At 42.2% G+C, this 17,707-nt stretch overlaps 2 protein-coding genes across 5 annotated transcripts; both read left to right on the top strand.

Moving 5' to 3' along the window:
• Nucleotides 1-337: 337 nt before the first annotated feature.
• COQ5 (coenzyme Q5, methyltransferase) lies at nt 338-17,668 on the top strand. Of its 4 annotated transcripts, none has more exons than XM_025474197.3 (7): nt 338-539; nt 4,311-4,460; nt 8,534-8,755; nt 13,900-14,006; nt 15,821-15,909; nt 16,725-16,836; nt 16,914-17,668. In XM_025474197.3, the coding sequence occupies exons 1-7, from the start codon at nt 338-340 to the stop codon at nt 17,013-17,015; spliced, it is 984 nt and encodes a 327-aa protein (XP_025329982.1). In that variant the 3' UTR covers nt 17,016-17,668. The 4 variants fall into 4 exon arrangements, with proteins under 4 accessions (XP_025329982.1, XP_025329984.1, XP_025329986.1 ...); XM_025474200.3 differs by lacking the exon at nt 338-539 and adding an exon at nt 581-709; XM_025474199.3 differs by lacking the exon at nt 4,311-4,460.
• LOC112676675 (oligosaccharyltransferase complex subunit OSTC-like) lies at nt 5,269-6,118 on the top strand. The gene has a single exon (XM_049101492.1). It carries the CDS (start codon nt 5,269-5,271, stop codon nt 5,812-5,814), a length of 546 nt encoding a protein of 181 aa, XP_048957449.1. The 3' UTR covers nt 5,815-6,118.
• Nucleotides 17,669-17,707: the final 39 nt, after the last annotated feature.

Below are 17,707 nucleotides of genomic sequence, written 5' to 3'. Positions count from 1 at the left end.
TACTTCTGTACCAGAAAACGAGAGTTATTGGGTGTCTTTCGAGTTAGCATTCATAACTGCTGGCTGACAAGATTCAGAGACATGGTCGCGGAGAGGTGATTGTGGGCTCATCCTAAGGTCCCTTCCTTTCTGGTCAATTCTATATTCAAGTGGGAAGAGAGAAGAAGGGATTTCCGGTACTCAAAAACTAAGTAGCCTTTGAATCCCAGGAATCACACTTAATTCCCTAGCAAAGGTTTTCAGGACGCGTTCGGCTAATAATGTCTCCTACCGGCCGCCGTTGGCCCTCTAGTGGCGCAATTCTACGTGCGATCTGTTCTGCCCTCCCATTGCCAAGATGGCGACCCACAGGAGTTGCGCTCTATGGAGCTACTGCGGTCGTAGGTGGTCGCGGGTGATGCGATGCTGCCGGCTTTCCGGGCTTTGTAGCTCCTGGCCCAGCGGTCCGCTGGGTGCCCGGCACTTGTCCCAAGAGAAGCCGGCAACGGAAACACATTTCGGGTTTGAGACTGTTTCGGAGGAGGAGAAGAGGGGCAAAGGTGAAAGGGGCGAGAGGGCGGATGGAGGGATCTGCGATCTAGTTTCTTCTGCTCAGCTGGGAATTGATTTTGACGTCGTTTTGACTCGTATGCGGTAGCCTGACCTCCGAGGAATCCTCCGCCCCCGGCCTGACATCGCAGAGCTTAGATGCCTCCTCTTGTTAAACACAGTAATTATCACTAAATCCCCCAAATTGGGTGTTTATGACGTGCCAGGCACCATGCAGATATTGTTCCCAATTCTCATTTCAACCTCCTGACGATGCTATTGTTATCCCCAAGCTACACATGAGGAAATTGAGACTTAGAAATTAAACAAGAACTTGCCCAATTTAATGTAGTAAGTGGCCGAACCAGTATTCCAACCCACTTTGGTATGACTGCAGAGTTCATGTTCTTCACTTGCTAAAGAGATGGACCATTTTTTTTTTTTTAAGATTTTATTTATTTATCCATGAGAGACACAGAGAGATGCAGAGAGAGAGGCAGAGACACAGGCAGAGAGAGAAGCAGGCTCCATGCAGGGAGCCTGATGTGGGCTCGATCCCGAGTCTCCAGGATCACGCCCTGGGCCTAAGGCAGCGCTAAACCGGTGAGCCACCCGGGATGCCAAGATGGACCATTTTTTAAAAGAAAGGAAGGAGGAAACTATCTTCGCTGTGCCTCAGCTTTCAAATTGTATAAGTAGAAATAATAGTAACCTTTCTCTTAGAGTTACAATGAGGGTTAGATTACTTCATACATTAAAGTATTATGAACAATGCCTGGCACTTCCTAATTGCCCAATAAGGGTTAGGTACTGTTGAACAGTTTCTTTGTGTCCAGCATTGTGCTACAGGCATGGGAAAGGAAAAGGACTGTTATATAACTCCAACTGTACCATTTATAATGGGGAGGTATTATGCCCATTTAACAGGTGGGTATGTTGAGGCTCAGACAGTTTCCTTCACTAGGCCTGTGGTCATCCAGGAAATAAACAGAAGGAATTCACAATGGAATAGCCCACCCTCTTAAGGACTACTACGTTATCTTTCTTCTCAACTCAGCCTTACTAAATACATAGCTCTACTGTAACTCTTTGAATATTTATTTTATTTTTTAAAGATTTTATTTATTCATGAGAGACACAGAGAGACAGGCATAGGAAGTAGCAGACTCCCTGCAGGGGAGTCAACCGCTAAGCCACCCAGGGGCCTCCTTAAATTAACATTTATTTCACTGGACTGTGAATCCCCAGAAAGCTAGGATAGTGGCTCATTCATGTCTATATCTTCAGTGCCTGGTGCACATTAAAAGCCTGACAACTGGGACACCTGGATGGCTCAGCAGTTGAGTGTCTGCCTTTGGCTCAGGGCCTGATCCCAGGGTCCTGGGATCAAGTCCCACATCGCGCTCCCTGCATGGAGCCTGCTTCTCCCTCTGTCTATGTCTCTGCCCCTCTCTCTGTGACTCTCATGAATAAATAAATAAAATCTTTAAAAAAGTACAGGCAATCTTCCCTTTGCACAATAGCACAGGACTGTAAAAATGACCATGCATGCTGAAATCATGCAGTATGATATTAACAGTTAATGGGAAAAATTACAACTGTTCTATGACTTCTAAAAATTATTGAACATCAGGGGTGCCTGGCTGGCTCTGTCAGTGAAGCAAGAGACTCTTGATCTCAGGGTTGTGAGTTTAAGCCCCACATTGGGCACAGAGTTTACTTTAAAAAATATTAAAAAACGATTGAACATCAAAAACTCTCTTACTGTTAGTTATAAATGTATAGAGAAAAGAAATAAATAGTAAAATTAACATTTAGCAAACTATAATTTAAAATTAGGTTTAATTTTAACCTAATGTAATTAGATTTTTTTAAATTTTAAGCTTGTTTTTAATTAAGTTAAAATTCTAATAAAAAAATTAGAAACATTAAGCTGTTTTATGCTTCATAAAAAAATATGCCAAGAGTAGTTTGAACAGTGTTTGCTACCTTCTGGTCATATGATTTACAGAAGGGAGCAAGCATCTTCTCTATGCCTTGGCAAATTGCCATACTCTTTTCTAAATTTTAGTCAGCTTGTAACATTTTATCCTTTCACTGTCAGTGTCATGAAATATCTCCAAGAATTCCTTTAGTGTGAGATTTTTTGCTGGCATCATTTCCTCTGGGACATCTACCTTTTCATCACAACCACATTCTCATTTATGTCCATAAGTTCATCTTCACATAGTTCTTCCAGCTGCATATCTAGAGTCTCTTGAGTATTGACATTCGCACAGTCAGCTGTTGGTCTATAATCCCATGGACATTTCACTTCCAGTATTACTATTTTTAATTTCTTTGTGGTGCTTTCATTTTCATGGCCAATTTCTTCTTTCAATGATGTAGTTTTGTAAAATACCACATGTGTTTACAACTAAGAGATAAGGAGGTGACACAACTACATGCTTTGCTGTTTGTGTGTGACCTGAATGACTGATGTGTAATGACCTACCAACTTCGAACTGAAAGAAGTGACATGATTGGCTACTGATCATGATGCATGTCTGTTATTTACAGAGTGATTTATGGGCTGAAGACTACCTGCGAAGTTTGTACTTTATGCAGTTACTCACAGTTAATACACCATTGCACTTGAATGATGTTGCTGGGGGACTGTTGTTATTTAACTAAGCCACAGTCACTGAAATTCACGTATATCAGAACCATGCAAAGCAAAGATTGCTTATATTTGGTGGGTTGATCTTTAGTGCCCGTGAATACCCCCAAAACAAAAAAAGCAGACCCTGGGGTTAAGAAAGGCATTCAAGATTGAGTTCGGGGGAGCTCTATACTCAGCTAATTCAGCAGAAGATGTGATGTTTTGAATCTATGCAGCACTTTCATCTGATAAACTCAAAGCATCTCCCCTTCATTCATTACCTAATTCTGCCTTATGACAGGGTGATAGGGAACGGACACTGATTTTTTCATCTTATGGGCAGAAAAACAGGTGTAAAGAAGTTAAAATGTAGCCTGTGCTTTAAAGTGCCTTATTTAAAAAAAAAAAAAAATTTATTTATGAGAGACACAGAGTGAGAGGCAGAGAGAGAAGCAGGCTCCCTGCAGGGAGCCTGATGCCGGCAAGACTCCATAACAGGGGGATCACGACCTGAGCCAAAGACTCCACCACTGAGCCATCCAGGCACCCCACTTTAAAGTGCCTTAGATCGTAAATTCCTTCTCCCACTAGCCCAGATTCCACATTCTCCCTTGATCCTATCAGATTTATGAGAAGATTTATGAGGACCCTATGCAGTGTGGCTTGGCCCTGATTTACATCTGGCCATTCATCTACCCACCCAATTGTACCTGAGGTTTTTCTCTGTGATCCAGGCAGGGACGAACTGAGGCCTCTCCATCCATTAGTCATGGATTTCTAATGATTTTGTTGTTTTCTATTATAATAACCATTAGAAAAATTCTATGCCCTCTATTCTCTAAGAAATGGAACCTACTTAGTACCATGTAGGTGAATGCGTTGTTATGGGGTCATGGTCCTAGGTCCACTAAAGGACCACTAAAGGTAACTAGGATGGCGGAAAAGAGGTTGGCTTCTTACATGAAATAACTTAAGCCTTTTTCAAAAGGAGGTTAAGGGGTAGATATGGGCATCAAGCAGTATAACTTAACTTCACCTGAAAAAGGCAAATTTAGAGAAGAAAAGCTTCAACTTCTTTCATTTAGGACTTCCTCAAGTTAATTTTGTTAATAGCACAATTGTGTTGTATTTCTCCTGTCAGTCTATCATGTGTTTGAAAGTGTGGCCAAGAAGTATGATGTAATGAATGATATGATGAGTCTTGGTATCCATCGTATTTGGAAGGATTTGCTGCTCTGCAAGATGCGCCCGTTTCCTGGAACCCAGCTGCTCGATGTTGCTGGAGGCACAGGTAATGTCTAGAGTATCCTTGAGGATTACTGAGCACCTTTTATAGAAATTAGTGTCTTTTGTTGGGATGAGCTAGCTTACCTACCATTAGGCTGAAGATGGTCATTGGAAATCAATACACTTCTAAGAAAGCTTTACTCTTTTTAAGTAAATGTCACTCAGAAAGCACAAAGTATCAGGTTTATGCCTGTCATTTTTTCTAAAATGCACAAGGTTCCAAAGTAAAAAGATTACTTTTTTGCTCCAGTGACATCTTACGATGTGAATGACTGTTTTATTTTCTGTTTAACCTTTAATTCGCTTTCCCGTTCTTTGGGGGGATGCCCTTTATCATATTCTATAAACTTTCTAGACAACCTTTTCTTTCTTTCTTTTTTTTTTATTTGACAGAGCAATAGAGCCAGACAGCACAAATGGGGTGGAGGTGGCAGAGGGAGAGAGAGAAGCACACTCCCCACTGAGCAGGGAGCCACATGCGGGGACCCAGGACCCCAGGATCATGACCTGAGCTGAAGGCAGATGCTTAACTGACTGAGCGACCCAGGCTCCCCTAGACAACCTTTTATGCCTAATCCACTATCATATCAGAATTCAAAAGCTCAGTTTATGCATGGTCCTTTGCACACTAGATATTTAGGAAGAAAAATGTCATGGGTTTCTAAAATGCATTTTGGTGATGTTATTACATGGTTAATGTATATGCTAAATCACAGAAAAATGTGTCATATAATGTAATGATGTGATAATCTATACCAACAGAATAATATAACAAATTACAGTAGGACAATCTCTCTGTGTGAAACACGTTTATGTTTGGCTTTGCTGGTGTGGTCCTCTCCCCAGTGGAAGCTCAGAAGGTAGTAAGATACCTTGCTCAGGTCGGGAGAGAAACCCCTGCCGCCACCAACATGGAGACCTTGTACCGTGTACCGTTCTTAGTGCTCGAATGCCCCAACCTGAAGCTGAAGAAGCCGCCCTGGGTGCACATGCCGTCGGCCATGACGGTGTACGCTCTGGTGGTGGTGTCTTACTTCCTCATCACCGGAGGAATAATTTATGATGTTATTGTTGAACCTCCAAGTGTTGGTTCTATGACTGATGAACATGGACATCAGAGACCAGTAGCTTTCTTGGCCTACAGAGTAAATGGACAATATATTATGGAAGGACTTGCATCCAGCTTCCTGTTTACAATGGGAGGTTTAGGCTTCATAATCCTGGACCGATCGAATGCACCAAACATTCCAAAACTCAATAGATTTCTTCTATTCATTGGATTCGTCTGTGTCCTATTGAGTTTTTTCATGGCTAGAGTATTCATGAGAATGAAACTGCCGGGCTACCTGATGGGTTAAAAAATGCCTTTTGACAAGAAATCCGTGGATATTGGATTTGCTCCTGTTAATGAAGCTTTAAGGCTGTACCAATCCTCTGATGTGAAATATGGAAAAAGAGTGAAGCAGCAGAAAAGAAGCATCTCGTGAGAAATAGGAATCATATTAAAGCTTGAACTAGAATGTCTTCTTGGTATCAAAGAGACAAATTTCTCACAGTATTTCTCCTGCTGGCTTGTACTGATACACCAATGATGTTTAGTGGCATTTTCTTCTTAGTTTTTCATTTCTTAAAGAAAATATACTCCCATCTCCACAACTATAATATTGAATACAGTGATTATTTCTTACAGCCCCCTTAACATTTTGTGGAGATGACATTTCTGACTTTCAAAAATTAATGTAAAATCAGGAAGCGAGATCCCATAAGCTGAGAACTCTGATCAGCTTTACCTATGGTGCTTTGCCTTTAAACAGTGTGACAGTACATTATTCAGATATGTGTGAGACTGTTTCTGCACAATAAGATGTATGAAAGGAGCAGAAATAAATAATTTTTCTAATTAAAAAAAAAAAAAAAAAGGGGATCCCTGGGTGGCGCAACGGTTTGGCGCCTGCCTTTGGCCCAGGGCATGATCCTGGAGACCCGGGATCGAATCCCACATCGGGCTCCCGGTGCATGGAGCCTGCTCCTCCCTCTGCCTGTGTCTCTGCCTCTCTCTCTCTCTCTCTCTCTCTCTGACTATCATAAATAAAATTAAATTTAAAAAAAAGATACCTTGCTCAGTGGAGGACAATTTAACAGAATCTATTAAAATCTAAAATCTTTAGTCTAGGATCCCACAGTTCCAATTCTACATGCCTAGTCTAAAAAAAAAATTTTTTTAAGTTTGCACAAAGATACAGCTACAGCTATTGAGCTGCCTATATCTATGCCTTAACCCATAGCACTACTGTACGCTGTAGTTAGAAGGTAATCCCTTATATTAAAAAAGACATTTTAAGAATATATAGTATAGATATGCTCACTGCATCATTTTTAGTAGTAGTGAAAACTTGGAAATAACCTATTTCTGCCTCAGTAAAGAAATTGTTTTAAATTAAGATACACCCATTCTATGAAATACCATGTAGCTATTTAAAAGAATGTGGAAAACCTATAAATACTGATGGAAAGTTCTCAAAGACATATTCTGTAGGAGGAGAAAGAAAATGAGTTGTATGACTATGCGTATAATATCCCCATGTATGTTTTTAAGTTGTTTCATAGGAGTATATATATACAATATTTAAACATATAGAAAAGTAACTAGAGAATACCTAATTAGTTGGAGAAACTAGAAAAACTTGAGGATATATTTCTGTCAACTAGTATAAGAAAAAGACAAACAGCACTATAAGAAAGGAAGTGGGATCCTAGAAAACATTGGCTTGGCCCAAACAGTATTTACCTGGTCACAATAACATAAACACTTTTGATTTTTAGCTTTTAAACTCCAAACAACAAAGCACAGAAGACATACCTATAGCTGTAGAACAAACAATATGTCGGGGCACCTGGGTGGCTCAGTGGTTGAGCGTCTGCCTTTGGCTCAGGTTGTGATCCAGGAACCGTGGGATCAAGTCCTGCATCAGGCTCCCCAGTGGGAGCCTGCTTCTCCCTCTGCCTATGTCTCTGCCTCTCTGCCTGTATCTCTCATGAACAAAAATTTTTTTTAAAAAAGAACAAACTATGTTATCAGTCTTGACAGAGTAAAAGTACACACAGTAGAAGGTTGAAGGGATTTAAGAGGTACCATCTGTAATTGATGACATAGAAATATAATATTAGTCTGTTATTCTAGTTCCCAAAGGAATCTATGATGGACTATGAAATGTGATCTAGGGGCACTTGGGTGGCTCAGCAGTTGAGCATCTGCCTTTGGCTTAGGTCATGATCCCGGAGTCCTGGGATCAAGTCCTGCATCAGGCTCTCCACTGGGAGCCTGCTTCTCCCTCTGCCTATGTCTTTGCCTCCTTCTCTGTGTCTCTCATGAATAAGTAAATAAAATCTTTAAAAAAAAATGTGATCTAAATATATTGGGAAGTAGAGGCATCCAGAGATGAGGAACAATATATCATTATAAATTTGCTAAGTAAAGAAAGAGCTGGAACCAACAGAAAGCCCAGCTGAAAGGGTTAAGAAAGATGGTTCCTGGGGAGCTGAACTAGGCATAGGAAGTGGTGGAGCAGGGGATCCTTGCTGGTAACTATACCCTCATGTTGCTTTGGTAACAATTATTAGACTAATAGGGTTCTACACTAAGGAGTTAGCACAGGTTAGGTCTGGAGAGGGTGTGGAGAGAAAATGCAACTTTTATGTTTTTTCCTAAATATTTGGGTGAGTCTTTTATAGTGATAATGTGTCCATGTATTACTTAGGCAATTTTTTAAAAAGTTTTTAAGAATATTAGAAGTTACCCGCGCACCTGGCTGGCTCAGTCAATAGAGCATGCCACTCTTGATGCTGAGGTCATAGGTTTGAGCCCCATGTTGGGTAGAGAGATTACTTTAAAATAAAATCTTAAAAAAAGTACTAGAAGTTAAATTATTTTTTTAAGTTACCATTGAAATAAAGAGAAACTTCAATTTTTGTACACTCCTCAAATCCTGTACCTTTGTTGCTCTGTTTGGGTTTTGGAAATGTTGGGTTCGCATTTGTGTTTGTGTTTGCATCTTTCCTCCTTTTGGCTTCCCACAGGTGACATTGCCTTCCGGTTCCTTAATTATGTCCAGGCCCAGCATAAGGGAAAGCAGAAGAGGCAGTTACGGGCCCAGCAAAATTTATCCTGGGAAGAAATTGCCAAAAAGTACCAAAATGAAGAGGACCCCTTGGGCGGTTCCCGGGTCGTGGTCTGCGACATCAACAAGGAGATGCTAAAGATTGGAAAGCAGAAAGCCCGTGCCCAGGGCTACAAAGCTGGCAAGTACTAGGGAGGGTGGACATGGCAGAAATGTTTGTGTATTTATGAAATAAGATGGGATATATAAAATGTTAAAGTGCTTTATTTTAAAAAATGAACCAATAGGCAGAAGTCAAAGATGATTGGTGTGGCTGAAGCCAGTTTGAGTGCTGTTACATGCGTTATTCTGGCAACCCAGGGAGGCAGTCTGATTATCCGCCCCATGTGACAGAGCTGATAATCACAGCCCAAAGAGCTGAAGGGCCCTTACCCAAGGAGCACAACTTTTATTTGTTTATTTTTAAATATTTTATTTATTCATTTGAGAGAGACAGAGCTGGAGAGCACAAGCAGGGGGAGCAGGAGGCAGAGGGAGAAGCAGACTCCCCACCGAGCAGGGAGCTGGATGATGCAGGGCTTGACCCCAGGACCCTGAGATCATGACCCGAGCCAAAGGCATACGCTTAACCGACTGAGCCCCCCAGGCGCCCTGAGTAACACAACTTTTCAATGGCAGACCCAGGCTCAGAGCTTGAGTCTAGGATCTCAGCTCTTGGACTGTGAGATGGAAGTTTTGCCTTCAGTTGCCAGCAACCCCCTGCTGATCCCAGTGCCCTGGTTGTTGGGAGCCATCCCGTTCCTCATGGGTGCTCAGAGTTTGACTGATGTGGAAGCTGAGAAGGGGCTCTGCACTTATAGCAGGAACATGCCCTTTAGACACGGGAATGCAGGCAGCGGGCAGCCACCAGCTTTTACAGCCTTTTAGCTCTGCCTCAGCTTCCCTATGAGGCTCTTTCCTGGCTGTGCTCCCGAGCTCCCTATGGGTTGGCAAAGGCTTTATCAGATCTATACTAGGGTCTCCAGGCTTCCCCCAGCTCAGTCCTGCCTCCTCTTCCTTTTATCTTCCCAAGGTGTTCTCCCTTACATCCTCCCCCCAAATCCCTTTTGCATGCTTCCCTCCTCTGGGCATCTGTTCCTCAGAGGGCCCAACTGGTAGAGTTAAACACCTGGAAACAGTACTACTCTCAGCAGCAGATAGGAGAGTGACTACAAAAAAAAAAAAAAAAAAAAAAAAAAAAAAGAGTGACTACATGTCTCTGGGAATCACTACACCCTGAAACTGGACAATTTGTGCCCTAGCTTAAAGATGTAGATTTCCCATTTCACTGTCCATCTTCATCTTTTAAAATACTTTTCACCGAACTTTATCCAGTAGAAGTCACAATGGGGCAGCTGTACCACATTCACCCAGCTTCCCAGAGCCACTGCACTGCCCTCTCCCCAGATGGCTAAGCACTGCAGGCAGCCACCAGCAGAGACAGTGGTCTGGGACAGAAAATAAAAGTCCCTCAGGTCAGCATCAGGGGTCCTGTCCTCTCCCTCCCCCACCGGGAGTGTCTATGGTTATTGTAGTTCAATTCTTCCTCCTCCCCGCCCCCCCACCCCCGGACTGAGCTGCCTAGACAGACCACAACCCACTTGGCCTCCAAGATGAAGGGCTCTTTTGTTAACCATCAATGCTGATCAAAAAGCAGACAGTCCCTAGTGTTTTTAGACAAAGGCACTATGTTTCCTTACTCCTACTGAAAAACGTGTTCCCCTTCCCTCTGGTGCTCAGCCATAGAGAGTGGAGAATGAAGAGAGAAATGATAGGCGATGTTCCATTTCTGGAATCATCCCTTCCATAGCATAGCTTGCCTTTCAACCTCTTCTCACTGCCAAGACAAACCCACTGACATAGGAATCACCAAGTGCTGCAGAAGACAGTTTTCCTTACCTTTCCTCCTTGCTCTAGCAATGCCCAACAATGATGCCTTTGTCAAACATATCCTGCAAAAAGAGTTGAAACTAAGGAGGATCCTAGAAATTATTTTGTAATAGTAAGGTGATGTGTGAAAGATGTATTTGTGTGTAGCACTGTTGTGTGTTTTATTTACATTTTATGTGGAGCACTTCCTCCCCAAATGGAAACTCTGTTGGCAGGAGCTTTAAAAAATTTATTTGAGAGGGAGGCGCCTAGGTGGCTCAGACAGTTAAGCATCTGCCTTCGGCTCAGGTCATGATCCCGGGGTCCTGGGATTGAGTCAGGCTCCTGCTCCCTGTGCCGCTCCCTCTGCTCTTTCACTCACTCTCTCTCTCTCTCTCTCTCTGTCAAATAAATAAATCTTTTAAAAATTATTTGGTAGGTTATAAAAATTGATATATTTGAGAACTTTGGATTTTGGAAAAGTATTGAGATTTACCTATAATTCCAACATCAAGAGATGCTCCCAGTATTTTATTTCCTTCCTAGCTTTCCCTAATCGTTTCCTTTTTATAAAATTAAAGACTTCCTGTTTATACAATTTATTATCCTACCCTAAATTAGCATTATATCATGAGATTTTTCCGTCATTAAAAATTCCTTAAAATCATTATTTACAATATTCTCCTGTATGGATGTGAGTCATGAAGATTCACATAACCAATTTATATAATCAGTAACCAATTGATCTGTCATTTTTTCTAATGCTTTTGCATAGGGCACAACATTATGATATCCTTATTTGTAAATTTTTGCATGTACTTGTTAACTTTTCTACCTACTGTATAACTGTGGACAAGTGTTTAAACTCTCTAGATCTCAATTACCTCATCTGTAAAAGAGCAGAATAAAAATCACCTTGTAGTGGAGGTTATGTACCATCGCTATTGAAAACAGAAGCTCTGGGATAAAAAAACCTGAGTTCCAATCCACCTGGGTGACCTTGGGCAAGCTGCTTTAACCTTTCTGATACTAGCTGCCTTAACCTTTCTGATACTCCACTCACCTAAAACATGAAGATGATGGTAAGAGCTATCCCATGGAGTCAGTATGAGAACGTGATAAAATAATGTATGTAAAGTGATAATACAAACCCTGCCATCAAGAGCAGGGCAGTTGCGATGATGATGATGATAATGATGTTATCAGTGTCATCCTGCTAAAATCAAATAGCTGGTTCAAAGAATATGGTTACTTTTTTTTTAAAGATTCATTTATTTGAGAGAGTGTGGGAACTGGGGGAGGGACAAAGGAAGAAGAGAGGGAAAGCAGACACCCCACTGAGCACAGATCCACCTGGGGCTGGATCTCCAGATCATGACCTGAGCAGAAACTAAGAGTCTGACGCCTAACTAACTGAGCCACCCAGGCGCCCCAGGGTATGTTTTTTTTTTTCTTTTTTTTTTTTTATCCATGATAGTCACAGAGAGAGAGGCAGAGACATAGGCAGAGGGAGAAGCAGGCTCCATGCACCAGGAGCCTGACGTGGGATTCGATCCTGGGTCTCCAGGATTGCGCCCTGGGCCAAAGGCAGGCGCCAAACCGCTGCGCCACCCAGGGATCCCAGGGTATGGTTATTTTTAAGGATTTTGTCAAATACTGCTACTTTGCTTTCCAAGAAGATTTTCTTTTTTTTTTTTTTAAGATTTTTTTTTTTTTTAATTTATTCATGACAGACACAGAGAGAGGGAGAGGCAGAGACACAGGCAGAGGGAGAATCAGGCTCCATACAGGGAGCCTAAAGTGGGACTCGATCCCGGATCTCCAGGATCACACCCCGGGCTGAAGGCGGTGCTAAACCGGTGAGCCCCCAGGGCTGCCCTCCAAGATTTTCATTTACTTTCGTCTATAGAGCCTTCCTTCTATATTGTATTTTATGTCTAGTTTGCTGCAAGTTGAATAATGTTAGAGCCGAATCAGGATCTTTTAGTGGACATATCTACCCTGTTAAGGGTTTCCCTGAGGTGTTTTCTGAATTTGTGACCAGACTTGGGGTCTAGATACTTTGATTCTCCAATAGAACCAATATAACTAGGGCAGCCCGGGGCGGGGAGCTGTCCAGGGCCTGATCCTAGAGACCCAGGATTGAGTCCCACGTCAGGCTCCCTGCATGGAGCCTGCTTTGCCCTCTGCCTGTGTCTCTGCCTCTCTTTCTGTGTGTCTCTCATGAATAAATAAATAAAATATTTTTTTAAAAAAAGAACCAATATAACTAGGCTGAATTCCATACTTAGAATACTTCCAATGATCCTCTGAAGTTGGTACTATTAACTCCATCTTACAGATAAGGAAACTAAGGCAAAGTAGTTTATTCAAGATTATACAGCTAATAATCGGTGAAGCTGATTATTTAATTCCTGGAATTAAAACCCAGACAGAAAAAAAAATAAAAAATAAAAAATAAAACCCAGACAGTCTGGGGACGCCAGGATGGCTCAATGGTTGAGCGCCTGCCTTTGGCTCAGGATGTGGTCCCGGAGTCCCAGGATCGAGTCCCACATCGGGCTCCCCATGGGGAGCCTGCTTCCCTCTCTAGTCTCTGCCTCTCTCTGTGTGTTTCTCATGAATAAATAAATAAAATCTTAAAAAACAAAAAACCAGGCAGTCTAAACCCCAGACCTGGTATCTTAACCACGGTGCTTTACACAAAACACTTAATTGGGTAAAAATTGCTTCAGAGTGGGCATAACTAAGTATTCATCAGGTTCTATTCTAAAACTCTTGGGGAAAGAGTTTCCTGCTGAACTTCAAGAAATTCAGATTCTCCGGATCCCTGGGTGGCACAGCAGTTTGGCGCCTGCCTTTGGCCCAGGGCGCGATCCTGAAGACCTGGGATGGAGTCCCGTGTCGGGCTCCCTGCATGGAGCCTGCTTCTCCCTCTGCCTGTGTCTCTGCCTCTCTCTCTCTCTCTCTCTCTCTCTCTCTCTCTCTTTCTCTCTGTGACTATCATAAGTAAATAAAAATTAAAAAAAAAAAAAAAGAAAAAAAAAGAAATTCAGATTCTCAAGCCAAGGCAAAACCATGAAGACAGTGGCCAGGAACCCCGCAATGAAGGCAGGTGTGTGATGGTTTCTGATACTACACTTATGGTATTTACCCAGCACCAAACTGTTCTCCAGTTCTCCCACACCAAATAGGTGTCCAGCAATTCAGTTCATTTCTGACACTGACTCCCAGAGCTTGTCTCAGATTCCACAGACTGCCCTCAGAAGTTAGCCACCAATGGTGTGCACAGGCTACCCACACTTCTGCTTGGCTGACTACAAATCAGAGGATTCCCACAATGCCCACCTCAGGTTTGGCAGTTTGCTAGGTGCAGAAAAGATCCACACTGAGACCAGGAATGATTTTCTCTTTCAGGACTTGCTTGGGTATTGGGAGATGCTGAAGAACTGCCCTTTGATGATGACAAGTTTGATGTTTACACTATTGCCTTTGGGATCCGGAATGTCACACACATCGATCAGGTGTGTATGGCTGCATCCTCAGCTTGTGTGACTCTTGTGCTATTAGATCTTCCAGAGCGGCCCTACAGGAAACAAAGAAAGAGGGAGAGATTCTGCTCTCTGCCCAGCTCTTGAATGGAATGACTGTTTCAGGTTTAGGGGCTTCAATCCTTGAAGTTGCCAATTTTCCTAGTCATGAAATTAAAAAAGACTGAAACCATGGAGCAGATCCCCATAGAAGCCTTTGATGCTTGAGTTGGTCTTTACATCTTTGAGCTGGCATTCCATCTGTTTCTGCTCACTTGTGAAGTCTGACCCTGTGAGTTTGCAGATCAGAGACATTTTCAAGGTCAACAGAAGGCATTCAAACACTTATTTTGGCAGAAGGTACCTAGAGTCATGGGTTCCTCTATAGGGAGAAGGGAACATTCAGCTCTTAATCTGATGCAGCTTTTTTTTTAAGATTTTATTTTTAAGTCATCTCTGCACCCAATGTGGGGCTCCAACTCACAACCCCGAGATCAAGAGTGTACCGACTGAGCCAGCCAGGCACCCCTAATGCAGCTCTTCTTTATTTCTACTTCAGTACTACCCCAGAGCATTTGAAGACAATGTGCAAACCATATTCTGTTTCTATTATTGGGGGGGGGGGGCCTCCAGTTACCTGGTTCCTCTGCTTCTAGTGGGACATCTTTATGGTGTACTTTAGCTTGGTTCATATGGCCTGCCCTGTATGTAGCCAGTTTATTATTTCTTTTAATTAAAAAAAAATTTTTAATAGGTTCAAAGTACAAAAGGGCATATCAGGCAAAGTATGCCTCTCACCCGTGTGTCCTGACCATTCAGTGCCTCCTCTCCCTGCCTCCAAACATCAATTTCTTGTGTACCTTTGCAAAGATGTTTTATAAATATTGTTTTTTCCTTTAATACAAATATTAGCATATGAAAAACACACAAATATTCTGCCCATTGCTTTTTTCCCCTTAAAAATGTATCTTGGGAGATCTTTCCTGTCAGTACATGGAGAGACCTGGCTCTTCCTTTTTTTAAATAGCTGCATCAATTCCATATACACAGACATTCCATCATTTAACCAGTCTCTCGTTGATAATTAAGATGTTTCTAATCTTGTGCTGTTCAAATGGTGCTACAGGGAATAACATCTATATGCATGTCATCTCTACAAAGATGCATTGGTTTTTGTTTTGTTTTGTTTTGTTTGGAGGATGGGGAGGAAGAATTACAAGCAGGATCAATGCCCAGCATGGAGACTGATCTCACAACCCTGAGATCTTGACCTGAGCCAAAATCAAGAGTCAGATGCTTAACCGTCTGAGCCAGCCAGGTGCCCCTACAATAGATGCATTTCTATAAGCTAGATTCCTTGACGTAAAATTCCTAGATTAAAGAGGATAGCCATTGTAATTTAAGTAATTGTAGGGGCACTTGGCTGACTCTGTCGGTAGAACATGCAACTCTTGATCTCGGAGTTTTAGGTTCAAACTCCATGTTGGTCAAAGCATTTACTTTAAAAAATAAAGAGAAAAAAAAATCCTGAAAGACGCTTTTAACAAGTAAATAATAAAGAGATGCATGTGAAATTGGCCACCATGTGGTTGTACCAATCAGAGTACTCCAAGTGGCCTTCTCTTTGCGGGCAGCAGAATGCTTATAAAATTTAGGCTACTGTGGGGTTATCTCTGCTACTACAGCTTTCCCACTGAGAATGCACAAGGGATCTATGGGAAATGCTAACTTTTATAATGCCCATCAAAGGTAAAGCTGTTTTGGCCTAATAGAATTGAGTGTGTTCTTTTGTTCCTTGCCTTGCTCAGGCACTCCAGGAAGCCCATCGAGTCCTGAAGCCAGGAGGACGGTTTCTCTGTCTGGAGTTCAGTCAAGTGAACAACCCCCTCATATCCAGGTTGGCACTGTTAACAGGGCTTTATTCTCATTGTCTGGCCACGGGTTTCCTGTTCCACAACAGACAGAAAGTAACCAGTAAGCAATAAGCAAGAACCTCATAGTTCAGAGTCTCGAAGGGACAGTGCCACCTCAGAGATCAGCCAGTTCTGGGGATCCCTGGGTGGCGCAGCGGTTTGGCGCCTGCCTTTGGCCCAGGGCGCGATCCTGGAGACCCGGGATCGAATCCCACATCGGGCTCCCGGTGCATGGAGCCTGCTTCTCCCTCTGCCTGTGTCTCTGCCTCTCTCTCTCTCTCTGTGACTGTCATGAATAAATAAAAATAAAATCTTTAAAAAAAAAAAAAAAAAAAAAAAAAAAAAAGAGATCAGCCAGTTCTGAATGACATCGAAGCCAGAAGAGTTTCAAACCAGCAACCAGGGGCTAAGTTGGCCCACAGATGTATTTGGTTTGAATCATCGTACTTTTAAAAATTGACTTAGATGTTCATATTTAAAAATCAGTTAAGTTTCACATAAAAATCTGAGTTTCCAGCTTCACTTGAGAAATCATATAAGACAACGCTTAGCAAGCACACATTCCTACATGGCAGGAGTCAAGAATGGAATCGTACCTGCCCCTTCTCCATTTTATGCTACTTCCTAATGGTACCTGTCACCACATCCTCACCACTCCCTACTGGTCTTGCGCTTGGCCCACATTACTTTCAGGTACTTGCCCCCTAAAGGCATTTGAATTTATAACTCTAGGCTTATACCTTCTTGCTCCTTATCAGGGGATATGTTCTAATTGTAATCTTTTGCCTTTTTTGTTTAGGCTTTATGATCTATATAGCTTCCAGGTCATTCCTGTCCTGGGAGAGGTCATTGCAGGAGATTGGAAGTCCTACCAATATCTTGTAGAAAGTATCCGACAGTTCCCATCTCAGGTACAAAACTTGTATTTTACAACAAAGGCCCTAGAGCTTAAATCCATGTATATCTTTGCTATATCTTTGTGTTTTAGGAGGAATTCAGAGAGATGATAGAAGATGCAGGTTTTGAGAAGGTGACTTATGAAAGTCTCACATCAGGCATTGTGGCTATTCATTCTGGCTTCAAACTGTAACTCCTTTACCATTCTGGAGTGTGAACCAGTCACATCCTGTTGAAAGCCTGGAACTGAAGAATAACCTGGTAATGAGACCAGCAGCAGAACATCTCCTCTTAAAGACGTGTGCCTTGGACTCATGTTCTGATGTGACCAATCTCAAAGTGGAAGAAACAGATCCCTGTCATTCTCTGGCAGCTTTCATTAGGAACTGTTTCAGGGCTTCTCCCAGAAGTATTTGGTTTGTACTTTTTGCTCAACTCCTGCTAATTTTTCTTGGCTGTGCAGCGTGTGTGTGGTTAAGGTAAAACCAATACTACTTTTCATTTTTGAAGTGCATTTGTAGCTTCTGGACTGGTGCTGCCTTCCAGAGGGATAATGAATCATCTGAACTCAATGATTTGAACCAGAAAATGTCCTAGCTCAACCTGAGTCAATCTCTCAGCCTAGGACTAAGTCAGAGGGCAAACAATCACAACTAGGATTATGAACTGAATCACTAAATGAGTTTACAATTTGTGTGGTATTCATGATTGCTTCTTGGGGAAAGGAGTGGTGAGGGAAATACATTATCATCACTCAGTCCTCTTCTACCAAAACTACTATTGGATCAGATTATCAGTGCCTGTCATGAAGAAAACAAACTCTTGATGAAAGAATGTTCCAGCAAACTCCTGGCTTTTGTGTTTTCTATGGAGAGTTTATTAGAA

Source organism: Canis lupus, chromosome 26 (genome assembly GCF_003254725.2).
Source record: "Canis lupus dingo isolate Sandy chromosome 26, ASM325472v2, whole genome shotgun sequence".
Classification (NCBI taxonomy): domain Eukaryota; kingdom Metazoa; phylum Chordata; class Mammalia; order Carnivora; family Canidae; genus Canis; species Canis lupus.
The sequence above is the reverse complement of the archived record's forward strand: the minus strand, read 5'-3'. Positions and strand labels throughout refer to the sequence as shown.

What these genes read in the sequence shown, in the direction of transcription:
- LOC112676675 (XM_049101492.1), top strand. Translation starts at nt 5,269, where the DNA reads ATGTTTGGCTTTGCTGGTGTGGTCCTCTCCCCAGTGGAAGCTCAGAAG.
- COQ5 (XM_025474197.3), top strand. Translation starts at nt 338, where the DNA reads ATGGCGACCCACAGGAGTTGCGCTCTATGGAGCTACTGCGGTCGTAGG. An exon ending in ATGTCACACACATCGATCAG is followed by an intron (nt 14,007 to 15,820) that starts GTGTGTATGGCT and finishes TGCCTTGCTCAG; the next exon opens with GCACTCCAGGAAGCCCATCG. An exon ending in AACAACCCCCTCATATCCAG is followed by an intron (nt 15,910 to 16,724) that starts GTTGGCACTGTT and finishes TTTTTTGTTTAG; the next exon opens with GCTTTATGATCTATATAGCT.